At 39.2% G+C, this 17,555-nt stretch overlaps 1 protein-coding gene across 1 annotated transcript in view; it reads right to left on the bottom strand.

Moving 5' to 3' along the window:
- Positions 1-17,555, bottom strand: part of MYO10 (myosin X) — a 163,224-nt gene that overhangs the window by 52,369 nt on the left and 93,300 nt on the right. Inside the window, exons 5-18 of the mRNA XM_053977472.1 lie at positions 13,542-13,676; positions 12,424-12,548; positions 11,499-11,512; positions 11,288-11,372; positions 10,532-10,635; positions 8,295-8,424; positions 7,244-7,362; positions 6,376-6,522; positions 6,096-6,196; positions 5,808-5,874; positions 4,599-4,691; positions 3,802-3,870; positions 3,540-3,622; positions 1,852-1,960 (exon numbers count right to left, since the gene is read on the bottom strand). Of these exons, the coding sequence (XP_053833447.1) occupies positions 1,852-1,960; positions 3,540-3,622; positions 3,802-3,870; positions 4,599-4,691; positions 5,808-5,874; positions 6,096-6,196; positions 6,376-6,522; positions 7,244-7,362; positions 8,295-8,424; positions 10,532-10,635; positions 11,288-11,372; positions 11,499-11,512; positions 12,424-12,548; positions 13,542-13,676 (1,381 nt within the window). The remainder of the gene's footprint in view (positions 1-1,851; positions 1,961-3,539; positions 3,623-3,801; positions 3,871-4,598; positions 4,692-5,807; positions 5,875-6,095; positions 6,197-6,375; positions 6,523-7,243; positions 7,363-8,294; positions 8,425-10,531; positions 10,636-11,287; positions 11,373-11,498; positions 11,513-12,423; positions 12,549-13,541; positions 13,677-17,555) is intronic.

The raw sequence follows: 17,555 nt of genomic DNA, 5'->3' as shown, positions 1-17,555 counted from the left end.
TATGTCTTGGAGCAAAACTGTCAATGTCAGTCTGTTATAACAAATTCCTGCTTTAATCTGCAGACCAAGCACTTACTTGGTGATTGAACATGCAGTGAGAAAGGCAGCAGGCAGAGTTATGGCTGTGCACACGCTGGTGCAGGGCAAAGTGAGGAAACAGCAAAATAACTGGGAACATAAATGGTAGTCCTCGGTTCGCTTGCCTTTGCCAGCCTATGGACCAGGGAGTTGGGCAGCAAATATTAAACAGAATATCCAAAGACGAAAATCTTTGTGTAAAGACAAATATTTACAGCTCTGAAAAATAAGTTTCTTTCATATTAAACCTGTGTGAACATTACATCTGTGCACAATTCTCTCATCCCAGGCTCTCACTTGCAGATTGGAAAAGCTGGTCAGTCTAAACAAAAATGATGTAAACTATTTTCACTTTCACCTGTAGTACAGCCAGCAGATTCTCCACAGTGCTGCAAGCCTCTAAGTCACTGTCAGGTGATGAGCTAATCTGGAGCTTGCCCTGGTAATCAACAGGCTGAAACAGATGGTATCTAAACTCTGCTATCCTGCACCCCCAGGCCTGCATTAGGCAGGTCATCAAATGAAAAGAAGAGTCAACCAATTTATCATGAGAATAAAACTGTGAAGGCAAAGTTCTTATCTTCAGTTGAAATAAGATGGACTAATCCCTGTAAGGCTTTAAAACACGTAAAAAACACCCAACCTAATTCTCTGGGGAAGGCATGATGTGAAGGTCAACATCTTGTAAAGCAGCCCAGCTGGTTAATGGTCAGTTACTGCAGTGTTAGATAAGAGGCAATAATGTTTTGATTTCTTGTTTTATCACCCTTATGTTTTCCAGGGCCCCTGACAGAGAACAGGACTACTACACTTTGTTCTACCTTGCCAAATGAGCGAAAAAATATGGTCTGTTTTTGTAAGGTTAACATTTTAAAGGTCTACTTTGCACATATAGAAATAACCAAGTGGAAATAGTACCTTCAGCTATCCCAGAAAACCAGCAAATAACACCATCTCATGACAAGAAATGGGTACTTCTGAGATGAGTTATGGTAGCATAAAGCAAGCTGTCCCGAAAATACATCAGTGTTTTTTAATAAAACACATTGTGTGTGCCCCAGCATACACTCCTTGCTGTTCTGTCCAACACGTAGCAATAGTCTATTAGGATAAAATCTGCCCTTAAGGGGTTTGAGTCTACTCTTCTTTAAAAAAAGTGAATGAACTCTGCAAACATATATTAATTCAAACAAAATGAAAGGCAACTAATCCAGACTTGTACTCAGGCAATTTAGGAGATGTTTCATGCCAATCTTTCCCTTTTAAATAATTTGCAGATTAGACTTTATGCTACATTTCAATTTGGTGCCATTTTTGATGAGAGGCTATAAAGCCTCATAAAAAGGTGTTTAACAAAAATGCCTTCCAAACTTTAAGTTAAAGCAAGGCAACACCTTAATGAGGTATTTATTCAGCACTTATTTTTCTCAGCATTACAGGCACTGCTGTAAGGCTTTGTGGGATTTTGTGGCTGGATTTCGATTATAAAGACAAATCAGGACAAGAGAGACCAACTTCATAGAAGAGGTTTGAAAATAAGAACAAATAGGCAAGTGGGGAATGCAACAGAAGTTTTGTGGGGATGGTGTGATGGAAAGGTTAGTGTCTACTTGAAGCTAGCCAGAACAGTCAATCAATTAGCAAGGGCAGTGTCATAGAAGACACAGAAGTGCTTTCATGCTCAAGTTCTGCCTTTCTCCATCTGCACCTGTTCCTTCCTGACCAGGGTCTGTCACTGATTAGCTACAGAGCAGAGCCGACACATTAACTAACCTTGAACTGGAGACTGACAGTAGGCTTTCGGTGCTTGCTTCCACATTTAAGAGTGTCCTGATTGTTGCGACTTGAAACGTGTTCAAACAGATCATAGATGAAATCAAGACTGAAATGGAAAAGAAAAATAGTATTTCTAAAGTGTATCTTAACAGACTATGAGGTTCATCACTGTAGAATGCAAAGAAAGCACTGTCTCTTAGCAAGAAGCTCCATCATCAAAAAGATGCTCATTGTTTTTCTCCACAATCTTTAATAAACAATAGATTTTGCCTTTGCAGAATTTTCCAGGGGAGAAAAACCAAAAAAAAAAACAAAAACAAAAACAAAAACAAAAAAAACAAAAAAAAAAAAAAAACAAAACAAAACAAAAACAACAACAAAAAACCCCAAAAAACCAACCAACCCCCCCCCCCCCAAAAAAAAAAAAACAACAAAACAAGGAGGTTCTTTCTTCTCAGTTCCAAACACCTCATTAGGGAAATGAAGTGTGAAATCCTAGAGGCTTTACTGCATTTCACTCAACCAAAACTGCAGCTGACTTCAACCAGAATTGTACCTGAACTGACTGAAAAAACAAGATTTCCAGCTTGGTTAGGGACATAACACAAAACAGCCATCCATGCAAGCCTCACTTTCAGATAACAGCTGTGCATGCTGTTTTCTACCCTATTGGTTGGGTACTTTCCTCTTAGCATTTCTACAGAAACACAGACATTTTAATTCAAACTCCACACAGATTTTGGTACAAAAGCAAAACCAGACCCAGCCCAGTTTAACTCATTTAATATTTTTACCCAGATACTTCAGTTGACAGATGTTATATCAGAAATGTCATAAATCCAGAACAAATAACACAGAGGGAATTGCTTATTAACAGTTTCCCTGGCACAGAAGGGCTTAAGGGATTTACAAACAAGCAACTCGCACAGCAAGGCAGGATGACTGGAGGGGATAGGGAAGGGCACCAGATGAGACAGCAACACCCAGGCTCAGCTCCCTTTTCTTCTGCCATTCCTCTGTGTGTTCTTGAGTCTCAACCAAATATCTACAAAAAGGGCTGTGGTACCACCACAGCTCACAGAGTACCACCATAAGGACCCTAAGACCTTACACAGCAGAATGACATGAGACATGCAGGTACCAAAGGCATCCAAGCTCAGACTTTCAGTCAGATAAATCTTAATAGAAGTTCTCCCCTTAAAGCAATTGCTATATGGCAGTTTGCACTGTGGTAGTCTCCGATAGCAAGTGTTCAACCAATTAGGGAATGCCAGAAATACAAACATGAAGTAAAAACCCACACATGCACGCTGCCTATGAGGCACTCTGAAACAGCTAAAAACCACGACCACCTTCCAGCATCCTTACTCATTACAGAGCAGCACGTTAGTTCTCCAGGAAGCCCCTGGACTGAACAGCAACAATTCTACAATGTAGGTAAACCCAACTTTGTGAGAACCGATTACAGTCAGACCTGCTTACAGGCAACTCTGATATGCTCATTTCTGTGATATGATATGCTCATCTCTATTTCATTCTGTGCTCCTTTCAGGTCTGTCAATGTCTGCTGCTATGCAACATCTAATGTACTCAAACCCCAGCAGAATTAGGTGTTTAATCCTGCCAGAATTAGTTAATACAACACCCCTTAGCATATGCCCTTAACAAAAATCACAGAAACTTACCTGCTTTCACGTAACAAGTTCAGGAGATCATCTCTAAAAGTATCCCTGTTCTTCTCCAAGATCCCCCTGACATCATACTGGACCTAGAAGGAAACAGAGCTGGTTCAAACAACAAGCCAAAAAGTCAGGCACCTCTCACAAGAGTGGTGCTGTAAAAAGTGCTGAGGGAACAGAGTGCTTTAGTTAATTTTGAGCAGCCTTGGGGGAAAATTAAGCTAATGAAAGTTCTGCTTGGAATAATTTCAGCAAATAAAGAAATTACCTCCCCAGCGTAGTGCTTCACTCCAAAGTTGTGGATGGCAACCCTTGGTTTTACATAAAAAGGATTGTTCTAATTGGAGGGGGGAAAAAAAGAGAAAAATATTTGGAGGGGGTTGTCACATAATCCTCTCAACCCATACCTAAACAGACCATTGTCTTCCAGTAAACTCTCTGGAAGATTAGTGCTCCAAAAGCAAACAAGCAACTCATGATAATAGGATTTATTAGTCTGGGCTGCTTCAAATGCAGTAATAACAGATTTATAGCACATAAAAAGGCATTATACTAAACTTGAACCCCATCTGGCAGAACCATCTATAAAAAGCACTTTGAAAGAGAAGGCACTGTCTTAAACTGGCAGTTATGAAGATTGGTGGATATGCTTGCATCCCAGAAATTGTGAAAAATAATTCCAGTATCACAAATAAAGGTAATACTAATCTGGACAAAGGAAACAGAAAACTTTCAGTAAATGACATCAAGGTAAATGCTTTATTACATCAAAGGAAATTGAAGATCTAAATAATCTAAGCTACTGCAGGTTGACAGAGCTCTCATTAAGAGAAGAATTTGACTTACTAACCACAATAGAAACCTTTACGTGAACAGCAACAAGGGTATGTTCTTCCAGTAACCAACTCAGCCTTGACAACAAAGTATATGGATTGCCATGGAAGTAGGACCACATCCAAAAAAGCCTCCAGAACTATGCACCCATATGTTTGAACCATGAATTTCTACCAAAGCAAAGAGATCCTACATAATTTGCACAGCAAATATCAGCAAAACATCACATACAGCATGCTGGGCATTCAACTTCTCCAGTAAGGTGGAGTCAGTAGCTTGAGGAAAATGGCTCTCCTCATTGATGAGTGCTAGTAGTCCCAGTTTCTAGAACAGCAAGAAGAGGCAGAAGATGAATTAGTGCACAGATGGACACAGCTGTTGTTCCCAGTTTGGAAAAATCACAGTCCTTGAAGTTGCTGTGTGCAGAGAGGCACAAAACCACTCATACAAAACTAAAACCCCACTATTGAAGGTGACTGTAATCCTGTTTTTCTGGCAACGCTCCTTTTGAAATATAGAGGATATGATCTGTGGGCAAAATAAATAAAAACAAGCTACTGGAAGAATCAGTACTCCTGACGTAGGCAGTTTTTAGATGCGTATAGTGACATTGCCGCAGAATATATCCCCAGCTTCCAAAATCTCCAATGATCAGAAGTCTGAGGAGTTTGTGTAAAACAGCCTTTCAAAAAAGTTTCTTCCATATAATTATCCACTCAGTTGTTGAACCAATGCAAACTTTTAGCACCCACAGTGCCCAGGGGCAGAGCAAAAGATACACAGTTTAACTTCACCCTGCGTGAAGCACAACCTCCCTTTGCTTTACATATGCCTCTGTGTGATTTCCTTTGATGTTCCCCACTTTTCATGCTACAAAAGGTGGTAAACAAAGCAAGCTACCCCACAGTTAATTAATGTGTCCAGCAAGCTCCAGGTTGATAACAGCCTTTCAGGAAAACATGGTTGTCCAGGTGCACATTTTAATAAGCCACTTCCCAAGGGCTCAGAGCAGCTCCTGAAAAGCAGCACTGCCCTGACTGCAGTCACGTCCTGCCCGCTGGATGCCCCTGCCCGCTGCCACTCGCTTCTGTGCCCGTCTGAACTCTTGCAGTCACACACCCTGCCATGGAGATAAGCTCACACAGCCCGCCTTGTACTGATGGCAGGAGAGAGCATGGATCAAATGGCTCTTTTTAATCATCTCAAATATTGTTTTTGTATATAATCACAGACAGAGAAAAGTTGCTGCAAGGAAAAGAGCTTACAATATAATCCTTAACATAGCCTTACACAAAAATGATGTGATTAAAAGTTTGCTATTTAAACATGCAAGATCCACCATCTTCTTCATTTGTTCTTTGCATTGGCAAATATTTTAAAGACATATCACCTCAGAACAAAAAAACTAAAAATAGGTAACAGTATCAAATTCCTTCTTACCTTTTCAATAAGATCCAAGCACTCTCCATTGTCTGTCCAATCAATATCTTCCCAAATTAGTCCTTCCCTAAGGAAAATAAAGTGGGCCTTTTTATTGAAATTATTTTAGTTGTAAAAATAGGAGAAGCTGGTGTATTTATCTTGCAAATTACAGCAAAATCAGCTTGTTTTATAAAATACACAGCTCCAGACAGAGACTTTCAAAGGAAGCTAAGGTAGCTACAAATTAAGACTTCAGGTGAACACAATATTGTCAAAATTCTTTCCAATTTCTCCTCTCTCTCTTACCTGCTGTATTCCAGTTGCTCCAAGGAAAATATGTGCTTGTTGAAATACTCCTGAAGCTTCTCATTTGCATAGTTAATATTGAACTGTTCAAAACGGTTTACCTAAAGAGACAAGAAATTTTCAAAAATGCATACACTTTAAGTATTTTACTTTGCAAACAAGGGAATGGGTTAGGTAATAACATGTTTAAAAATCAAGTTCCAGAAAAGATGACAAAAATATGTAAAGCAATAAAGCCTAAATATTATACAATCCATTTGAATAAGCTTTTGAAACCTACCTCAAAGTTTTCAAATCCAAATATGTCCAAAATTCCAATAGTCTTGAAGTCTTCCTTGCTCCTGATTCTGCTATTGATTTTCTTAATGACCCATGCAAAACACTGAGAATAAAGTGCCATAGCCATAGAATCTCTGCTGTCTATTGCCTGCGTAAAGAGGGAATACACAACACATCAACCACCCCATGACTGGGAACTGATAAGACTCTGCTGGTCAGTGTCCTTAGCACAGCACAAAACAATACATAATGCAAGCAGCTTCCTATTCCTATGTAGCTTGGCAGCAATTGTAGTAGTACTTACAAAGCATCACAATTTGAGCTTTAACAGTTTAAATTAAACTGCTGTACTTTAAAATGTGGTTTTAAAATTATGTTTGAGAGCTAAAGCATTCAAAAAACTAGGAAATAATAAACTTCAGGTGTGGAGGAAGGAAAGAGAAGTGTAGGAAACAATACCTTAATTCACCCTTTTCCAGAGGGAAACATAATGTTATGCATACCTATTTCTAATTCTTTTATTTTAAATTACAAAAATATTTCTCCTGAAAATTTTGAAAAAACACCCCCCTGACACAAGTGTCCACAGTAAAAAAAATATCAGCCTACATGTTTAGAATTTGAAAAACATGGGAAGTAATCAGTCTTCATAAGAATATCAAGGGACAAGCTATAAGCCCTGGCCAGAATAATAGGATGGGATCTAAAGAGATTACACCCTTCCCCAAAAAATTATGTAGTACTTTTGATTACAACTCTGATGCATGAGCTAAGCTTCTGTTCTTGAGTGATCAATGATTTCTCTGGACTTGAAGACTAAGACATCTTTCAAAGACCCTAAAAATATGTCAAAATTGAGATGCCTTTACCTGTTGTATACTAAGAGGTGTTAGGATTTCTTCTCCCCTGAGAATCATCGACCTCTGAGTCAATGCTTCTGTTAGCTGTGTGGAGTCCAATCCCAGTAACTCAGCAGATCGACCCAGGGCTGACAAAAGAGAAAGACAAATACAAACATGTCCCTAAATATATAAAGCTATTATACCAATTTGTTTTTTTACTATTATTACTACTACTACAACCACCACAACCATTCAAGACACTCCTGAAATGACAGGGATTAGAGATGAAAACACAGTGAGAAATTCTAGGATATTGTTTTGCTGCTCATGAAAAGGCATAAATATGTGCAACTGAAGGAAATTGGTAGTAGAAGTACATAACAAGTAGTCACAAATATTTATTTTCCTCTTAATGTTACATGTCAAGAACTCAAACAATCTACTAACACATTTTTCCAGACACAAACAGAAATTGACTCTTTGTCCACATGAACGTGTTTCTGATTTGCTTGGGATGATGAGGATAAACCAGTGAAATTTTTCTTCCATGCTTACTTTAATCTTCAGTTTTGCTATAATGTGGTATATAAAGCAGTACATAATGCTACTCTCTCATGCCATACTTAAACAAATATTTTTAATTTTAAATGCCCACCAGCTCAATCTTTAGACATACCAGCACATTCTTTCAGATATGTAATTGAAATACTGAAAGCTCTAAAAAAAGATACTTTCAGTGGAGATCTTGGTTAGGGAATGCATTTGAGCACTTATGTTTTATCAGCTTGAGAATATTTCAAAGACGGAATTAGATTCAAATAGAATTTCATTACTGTTAATGGAATAAGTATGTGCCCAAGGTCTTCCCAAATTAAGACCCAGCATCTAGCAGCAGACTACTTTGCCTTATCTGTCAAACCCCATCCTCCCAAATTAATATTTTAATCAACATTTACAGATGTTAAAAAGCAGTAAAACCCTTTTACTCCTTGTCCTTGCTATGTTCAGATATACTAACAACAAATAAGGCTATCAGAACCCCAAGAAACATTTAGATTTGGATGCACAGCCTTCTCACCTGTTTTAAAGGACACTTGAGCCCCACCAGCAGTGATGAACTCAACATTTCCCAGATGCAAAATGCCAGCCAACAGCCTCAGAATTTCTCGTACTTCCTCCCTGCTGAACTCCATCACTTCCATTGCAGTCTGGAATGACATGTGAGCTTCTTCAATAACATGCACAGACTCAAAAATGAGAGGCCTTAGGAAAGCAAGTCAGGACTAAAAGAGAGCTGGCTCGAATCCATTCCTTTGGTTTCATCCCAAACTGAATACACTCTAAGGCATCACTGGGACATCTTGGAACATGAAAGTATCACTCTGCTTTTAAGAAATTTCACTTTGATGCTGTAATGATGATGTAATTTGCTTTCAAATTCATCATTAAAATAGTATAAATATTGGAACGACCCACTGAGTTGTGCATCAGATGCAATTACTATCATTTGAATTATTAATTGATTATGTCCTGCATGTTTTTACCAAAATTTGCCTATTGGCCTTGTAGGTAACAAGACACGGGGGAGAAAACACAGCAGCATTTAAGATATGATCATTTTTGTGCCCAAACATGAACCTCACCAATGTGGTCTGACAACTTCCAGTCAAACTGAGGAAGAAAGGTATCTATATAAAAAGCATTGAATTTATGATTTAACAACATGGCAACAATCAAGGCTCAACTACATAAATGAGGAGAAGAGCAAACAGTAAAATATTAAAACACTAAAACAAGAGGAACACATACTTTCCTTTGACACAGAAGGCGTAATTGTATGCCTCTTGAAATGACCAAACCTTCCAAATCTGGGTGTAATATGAACCTGTCTGAGACCAGATCACTGTTTTGTACCCTTACAGTCAGACTCATCATGTTATAGTCACTGCAGGTGTTTGACAGATGACACATTTTGTCTTTCATAAATCATCCATTACAAATGGAAAAGCCTCAGACTCATTCCACAATTCAAAGCAGGGTAGAGATAATGGTTGAAGGTTTATTTTGTAAAGAAGACCTCTCACAACAAAAGGGAAGCAGCGCTACAAGTTCATCTCCCTGAACACGGTGCTGTTCCTTCCTGTCTCCTATTAAAAAGTTTCCCTTCAGTAACATTTCCAAGACTTACACTGCAATAAAAGCAGGCAAAGGAGATAACTGTAACAGGAAAAGAGAGGTGAGGGTGAGCTGTGGGGGTTTCTGCCCACCTCCTGCTCTAGGAATACAGCCTGGCAGCCTTGCTCCCAGCCTGCCCATGCTGCAGGCAGCAGGCGAACATCACCCGCCCAACTGATTTCATGGTCTGCCTAGCCTGGGATGATTAGCACAAATTAAATGTCATGATAATCAACTTCAGCATGTGACTACAATATAGGTAAGTTACCAACGTTTCCAACACTTCCTTCTGCCATACAAGATGAGGGATTTTTACACTGAAAAAATCTGCTGCATCTGCGAGACATTAGTTCATCAGTTTGGCAAAAAGATTAACATAGCAAAGCAAAAAAAGTTTGGTGAAGGGCATAAGACCAAATGTTTTATCTGATTTTTAAAATCTAACACACATCACCTCAGTGCTACAATACCCAATTAGCATGGTCAGTATGGACTAATTGCTGTGTAGGTGAGATATAAAGCCATTCAGAGATATTCCATCAGGACCCAGGTTTTTAATCTGTGCTTATGTTTTCATAACTCTATTGTATAAGTTACTCCACACAACTGGATTTCCCAGCTGTAACTTAAAAGAGTCACAGGTACTTTGCTCCCTGTGTGCTGCACTGCAGACTCCACCCAGTAGATGCCACATGATTTGGGCAAAGCTTTCGGATTGAAAAATGGTGATATATATATATGTGTGTGTATGTATGTATATATAGACACACATATATAAATATATGTATATGCATACATATCTGTAATATAGAACAATGCAGGGAAAGGCAAAGGAATGTAAAAGTCTTACTGACTTCCCAGCAGATATTCTTTTCATTTCAAAATGTAAGCATTTTGCTAAATTACAGCACACTTTGAAACAACAGAGTAAAAATGAAATACTGGAGGAAAGATAAAGTCATGCTCAAAATGACAGTGAAGCATTTTGAGAAAATATAAATCCCTGTAGGATAAATGCCTCAATGAGAGAGCTGCACATGGAGGAAAGCACAGGAAAGCTTTGTACCCTGCTCTGTCAATGGGCCCCACACAACTGAACTTCCAGCACTTTTAAAGCAAAGAACTAGGGAAACAACTCACAATGACTTCCTTGAAAGAATCTTTGTCACTGATTGTCTTATCCGCTATACATCCAGACTGGTTCAGGTAGTGGTAGTTCTCAGGTACAGATAAGTAAAAAGCATCTAATGAGAGAAAACAGGGTGAGTGAAAAGGAATACCAAAACAGAAGTACTCCACAAGTTACTATGTCAGACTTAAACAGTTCACAATTCATCTGCTCAGAAATTATGACAATGCACAAGACAAGGTTTTGTATTAAAATCAGATGGGGTGTTATTTTGCTTTAGCTGCATAATAGAGTTAACTCTACTTTTTAGCATGCAAAGACAGCAGGCCCACAGGGAGATGCTGAAACAGCTTTAGGCAATTTTGCACATATACAAATGTCATTTCTTTTGTTCAGTGGATTTACTCTTTATGAGAAAGGATTAGAGCAACCAGAATTATTTATCTTTGTTGCTGTGGAGTTATTTAGTACCAGCAAAAATATTCAGATTGAACACAATGAGGCATGTTTGTCCCCACGTAATTTTCCCAAGGCCACAGCAGAAGCTGGGAGGAAAACTACCATCAGCTCAGTGACATTCTTCAGCTAAGGAGGTTCCTTTATCAAGTTGAGCTCAAATTCACACTCACTGAATCCCAGCTGAATAAATAACCTATTTCTCAGCTTGGGTTAGTGGGTTTCTGCAGTTAAATTCTTCACTGCTGTCACCACTGCTGACTGCTAGCAGAAAACCATTACAGCTGTGTGACTTGTGCTTTGCCACTCACCTTTCTCTCTCTCTTCTATCCCTGCCAGCAGAGCATAGAATATATGATAATTTCTTTCCCCGGGGTTTTGTCTTACTACACGATTCTGTCAAAGTAAAAAATAGTTTCCACTTAGGTGATCATTTTTGAAGACAAATTTTTTATCCACAGTTTCAGACAAAAAAAATTTAATCAAACAAAATTAACTAAGCAAAAGGAAACATCAACTTACTTTTTCCAATAAATCTGGAGCCAGCAAGAAAAGCTTCAGTCAAGGAATAAAGTAAAAATCAATTCATGCAGAGGCTTTTTATAATTGTCCTTCTTTTGTTTGAAACAACAGGAAGACTATCATGGTCTTTTCTTAAAACATGCTAAATCTGTTTCATACAATACACCTACAACAAGATAAATAAAGTAGCAACAACGATAATGTTGTAGCAGTTCTAGTATCAGTGTATCAACACCTTCTCTTCCATCTCATCAAAACTGGACTTGGCAGATTCTGCATTTTAAATGACATCTGTTTTCCTTTGCCTTTTTTTTTCCTCTAAAGCTTGGAAACAACCTCAAGAATTAAATTTTTCCCACTGAAAAAGCAGTTTATGTTTAAAACAGCAGGTAGGATCTCCTTGGAATATTCCTCATCCCCTCACCTCTGTTGCTCTGGTGGAGCTGGCTCATAGACTGATTTTACCAAATGCAGGACCAATCTGAGGATTTAACCCACCCAGACTCACACTGCAGAAATTGAGCAGCTCTGTTCTTTCAAGTACTTTTCCAGAGGAGTAAGCAGCTTATCTTTGGATACAGTAATGAGGGAAATGGCTGACAACTCAAGTTATTCCCGAGGACTTAGGCTGTTTTAGCTCATTACATGGGAAATGCTTATGAGCCATGTCACGCTAGCGGCAGCAACCCGAAGTGCTGCTCCTCCAAGAGTATATACACCCCACGCCACCACAAAAGCATGAGTGCATGTGTGAATTTGGTGTTGCTGCTTCCCCTTCCAACCTACACCAGCTCAATTTAACTGCGTATATTTCAGGATGGGGTGAAAGCACAGAAAAAGGCAAGCCAGTTCTCCCTCAGTCCTCCATCAAGGAGGTACACAGGCACTTCCCACAAACAGGGGTCAAATCACCAAACAAGGATACAATCCATAATTCTTCCTCCCTGAATGTTTCCTTTCTGACAGATGTTCAGCTGAATAAACTTCCCAAAGCGACTTGAGTTGTTGTTGTAAACGGTCTTCGCATTGCCAAAAGCTTCCATAATTGGACTGTGAAGACAGAGAATGACAGGAGTGTTAACATGTGACCAGCATGCCAACAACTTCACATGGGGCTGGTGAAAGGAACAGCACTCTGACAAGCTCCCCTCTGACACTCTCCTCAGCAGCAGCATACATCCTAGCATTACCCTCCATTTAGCAATGGGCATCTCAGTTTCCTAGCAGAAGATGGAAGTATTCATGCAACAGGAAGATAAATCATACTGAAGTACTCTGCAGCTTCAGAGTAGTAACTGCTACTTGCTACTTCTTTTGTAATTGCTCAAAAAGATGTACACTGCAGTACTCAAATGATAGAAATAAGAAATCTCAGCACATGCAAATTGCTAGATAGATGCAAAGAGTCCTTGTCCTAGGGAAATTAAACAAAATAACTACATCAAGATACAGCATGTACAGCAGAGATGAAGCAAGATAAACAAAAGTAATAGCATCTCAAATTGCCTTTGTTTTTAAATAGTTTAGAACCATGTCATTTCACGTCAACACCAAGATTTCTTTTTTGCTTGCATAGATTGTGTCCAATTTATCTGATGCATTTACTCATCTGTCTTATCAGTTCTCCTTATCCTCCCTTTCCTCAGCATGCTTTTACCGCTTGAGCACTTTATCCTCACCATGCTGTATCTTGTTCTACAGTATCCTCAGGCTACACAAACTGAACCAAAGGTTTCCCCCTCCCATTACCCATTTCCCTTACTCTGATTATCTGAATTCAGCCCCAAACAAAAATGAAAGCCACCATTAAAGCTTCATCCATTTAAAAACTGCGTATTTTTGCTTCACTAAGAGATAGCACCGTGCTCACAATTCTCTAGAGCAGCCAGGTAATTTTGTTTAATGGAGTATTTCCCTTTCTCCAGTATACGTTTTACTGTTCAGTAAACACACACACATATTTGATTACATTGCAAGCTCTTATTTCAATGTCAAGGCTTATGTCTTCTGAAAAAAATACCCATGTACTGAAAGATCCTGTACCTGCTCTCAAGAATAGCTTGCTCCACACAGGAGGTCTTCTCTCTGGAGGACAGCTCCAGTGAATGTTGGCTCATTGCAGACAAGAACTTGAGAATCAGCTTAGTGCTTTCTGTCTTACCAGCACCACTTTCGCCACTGAAAAAAGGAAAGAAGAGGAGGAAATGATTTGCAAAGTCCCAGTGGCCAGCAAAGAAGCCCTCTGGCTAGCCACCCAAACTCTACATTACTGGAGGTCAGGAAGACTGGGGAGATTAGACGTGATGGTCAAATGAAGCCAGAACACCCTGTTAAACTTCCTGAACATGACATCCAGTGAAAAACACCAGCTGTCCTTAAGTTTTATAACTGCCCAGACAGCATTTCAAGGCACTGACTGCGTATGTACATGCACCTAGGAGGCAACAAAGAGCTCTCTGAATGCAAACAATTATCCAACACTTCCCACCATCACGTTAAAAAAAACTCACAACAAAGACATGGCAATGGTCAGGGATAAAGACCAAACTAAGAATTAGGATGGGAAAGTCTGGGATACATTGCAGCAATCTAGCTAATGAAGGAGCCCTGCTGGGAGGAGGAGGAAGTTAGAGACACCAGTGCACATTCTAACACATAAAGGCTACTCATATAATTAATACTGAATTTCTTAGTGAGCTACATACTCTTTAAACAAACTTTTTATATACCTGTTGAAACAAACCAGATTCATGTGAGTTCAAAATATCCAATTTCCACCTCTCATTACCATCAGAGATATAAAACCTCTCATCACCACCCACAGGAGAACAAAGCTGTTTGATAATGCTAAATTGACATTTTAAAACCAAATTATTAATAAACAACCCTGCTAATAAAAATAGAAAGCAATATACTCAGTTTCTTTTCAAAACCAACACTCTAAAAAGGGAAAGTTTAGATTTGGCTCATTTCCCTAATACCCTTTCCCTTCAATTATGTAGTGGAAACACACACTGTGAGCCATTAAGAAATATAACTTGTAGGGAAAGTTTGTCTAATTTTCTCACTCTTCATCTACAGAAATAGCATTGTATCCTCAGCTATGGCCTAGCTCCTAATTAAGCCATACCTAATTCCAGTTTACTCCCAAAGAAAGAGGGTACATTTTGGTCTTACTTCACCTTTTTCATTGGAGCACGTGGGAATTTTGACTTTGATGGAGCACAACTGGGCATGTGGAGCAAGCCTAGATAATTTGACAGTCTTTTGTTGTGCCATTGCTGGTAATGACCCCACTGACTTTAGATTACAACAAAGTATAATGATGCTTTGTAGTAAAATGCAAGGAAGAAAGGTACTGCCCATAAATACAGCATGACATTTTCCTGCAGATGAATGTCAACAATGAAATTAGGGAATAGACATTCAGGAAACATAATGAGACATCTTCTTAACTGCCAATGTGTTCCAGCAAGTGTGATTCATCCATTATATTTATATCACATCAAACAAATTCTGTAATGTTTTTAATGTAATTTTACCCTTGATGTCTGGCCTTTTCAGTATTCCTTCCCTTTTTCTTTGCAGGTCCTCACTCACTCATCTCTTCTGCCCAAGAAGAAATAATTAATATTCCTGCATTCAATACTTGCCATAAAAAAACCCCATTTTTACTAGTAGTTTTGAGAGAGTTTCACAAACGCTTGCATTATTCTTGTTTAGTGCAATAAATCATCAGGTGATACACACCTCTTCCTGCCTAATTCTCTCCCTCTGAGCTATGCATATAGCTCAATAGCAGGCACAGGGTGACACTAAGGACATCACTGCTTTCATTGATATCGTCCTTCCTCTGCCCCCACCCACTGTCCCCTGATCTGGAGAATCTGTAGTTCTATGGAAGCTGAAAGTCACCCCACTGTAATTGAGAGCCATTCTACAAGTGAGATATTCAAAGCTGATGGAAAAATATCTCCTGCACCTCTCTCTGGTACAGCTGGCATTATGCACAATTACACGCTCTTGGCTTTTTTTTAGAACAAGAGAGACTCAGAACTGGTTAGATTCTGAACCTGCCCAGTGTCCTATTTTGACAGCTGCCAATTGGAGATGCCCATGGAAGACATGCAATTATTTCCTTTGTGTGTTATTCCAGCTTCCAGTTATTCACTGTTCAGAGGTTTCCTGATCTAAATCTGGTTTTTACATGTCTTGTAACCCTCAATATATTTATCTTCTATGAGTTTCTAGCCATACTCCCTTAAAAAGCAAATAATCTTGTTTTTTCAGATCCACCTCCTTTTAGCTTCATTTGATACCTCTCAGTTCTCATGGTGGAAGGAGAAACCAACAATTCATCCTGGTGCACTTTCTGCTGTGCATGACTTGATGGTTAGTGCCCCAAATTGAAGGTGCCTGTCTCCATTCGCCATTTCCCATGTTATACTTTTTATTACTTTTAAAATTTTCCTCTGAACCACCTTCAGTTCCACCAAAGGATGGGTTTACACAATGTTCTCTACTAATTTAGTAGTAAGCACTCCATTCTATTCACTTTTACAGTTACACGGGATCAATCTTTCAGAGTCCTTAGAAAGCTTTTGCATACAAGGTCAGTAAAAGGATGAATTTTTTAGTGCAACCTTTCCAGTAACCTTTCCAGCCCACGAGTTTAAGTGCCCAGCTTGTTCCACATCACTACATTCAGGACTGTGAACATATTAAGTCTGACAGCAGGCTAGAAGGCCCCCACTTAGATCCTTAGACTTTCTCCATGACTTGTTCTATGTAGGGCTAAGGGCACAGCAGGCTGGACTCATGACTGCCACAGCATAAAAAGGGGTCACTGAGAGAGACTCCTCCTTCTTAAGGACATAACACTAAATAATTTCCCTGTTCTGTCTGGGTAAGAGACAGAAGAACAGTCCATAGTGGCTGCAAATTGCTGACACACCAAAGGCACTGCTCCATGAGCACCTCTGGAACCCCTAACCCAGCTACTGAGAGCCAAATGACCAGAAGCTCCACATGGAGGAAAGGCCCAGGAAGGCCAAAGGGTACTTGAACGGAGACAGGAGGCCAACACATGTCTTGACCCTACCTCCTCTTGGAATTTCTATCAGCTGAACACCGCTGGAACCAGGAGTGATAGCTATACTTTGTTATTTTCTGTATCTTTTCTGCCTTTCTCTCTTTCTCCCTCTAATTCCCTCTTCTCAGAGTTTTGTGTAACTTAATATTGGATAAGCTTAGAGTTTGCAAGGTTAAAGGGCTAAGTTAATGCTTTGAGAAGTGTTTCATGTTGATGGAAGGCTGCTCTAAACCTTTGCAAAAGTTCTTTGATTTTCTAAAGTTGTCAGTAAAGTTTTTTGTTGTTTTGACCCCTTGAAAATATCTTCACAGTACTTCTCCCATGCATCTGAGTACATGAACAACCATAAATCCTTCTAAGACCCTTCTCAAGTGAGGTTTTTGGGGCCTTACAGTCTGCTGCCTTTAAAACCCCAAGACAGATACATACAGATAAAACAGGCCCCTTCAGCAAATATACTTCATCAAATGCACATCTGAACTTTGGTTCATCAGTCTGATAAGGTTATCACACCCATCACAGGTCTGAGTCCCATATAAAAGATATGGTTCATATTGATTTTCAAGCTGAAAAACAGTAACAAGAAGTTTCAGGCCATGAGATAATAATAACAGAGAGAACAAATTGGTATCAGACAGTGATTTCCCATTTATGGCACTGACTTGAATGTCACAGAGAGCAATGGTTGTGGCTCCCTTTACACTTCTTTGGGAGTGCTCTGATGTGGATCAATTGCAATTTTATCTGAGAGAAGAGCATGTGTTTGCTTCTGCACAGACTAGATCACCTTAAACAGAACAGCAAAAAAACCTCAAACCAAACCAAACCTAAAGATATTTTTGTATTCTTGTAATAAAGGCATAGAGGTTTGAACTTGGTCTCAATCTGTGAACTTCAGCTAATCATGGGGGAGGTCAGCCCCTTTCCTACACCAGGAAAAGTTGTTTGGCTGTTGTTCAAATTAG

The sequence above is a fragment of the Vidua macroura genome, chromosome 1 (assembly GCF_024509145.1).
Source record: "Vidua macroura isolate BioBank_ID:100142 chromosome 1, ASM2450914v1, whole genome shotgun sequence".
Lineage (NCBI taxonomy): Eukaryota > Metazoa > Chordata > Aves > Passeriformes > Viduidae > Vidua > Vidua macroura.
The sequence above is the reverse complement of the archived record's forward strand: the minus strand, read 5'-3'. Positions and strand labels throughout refer to the sequence as shown.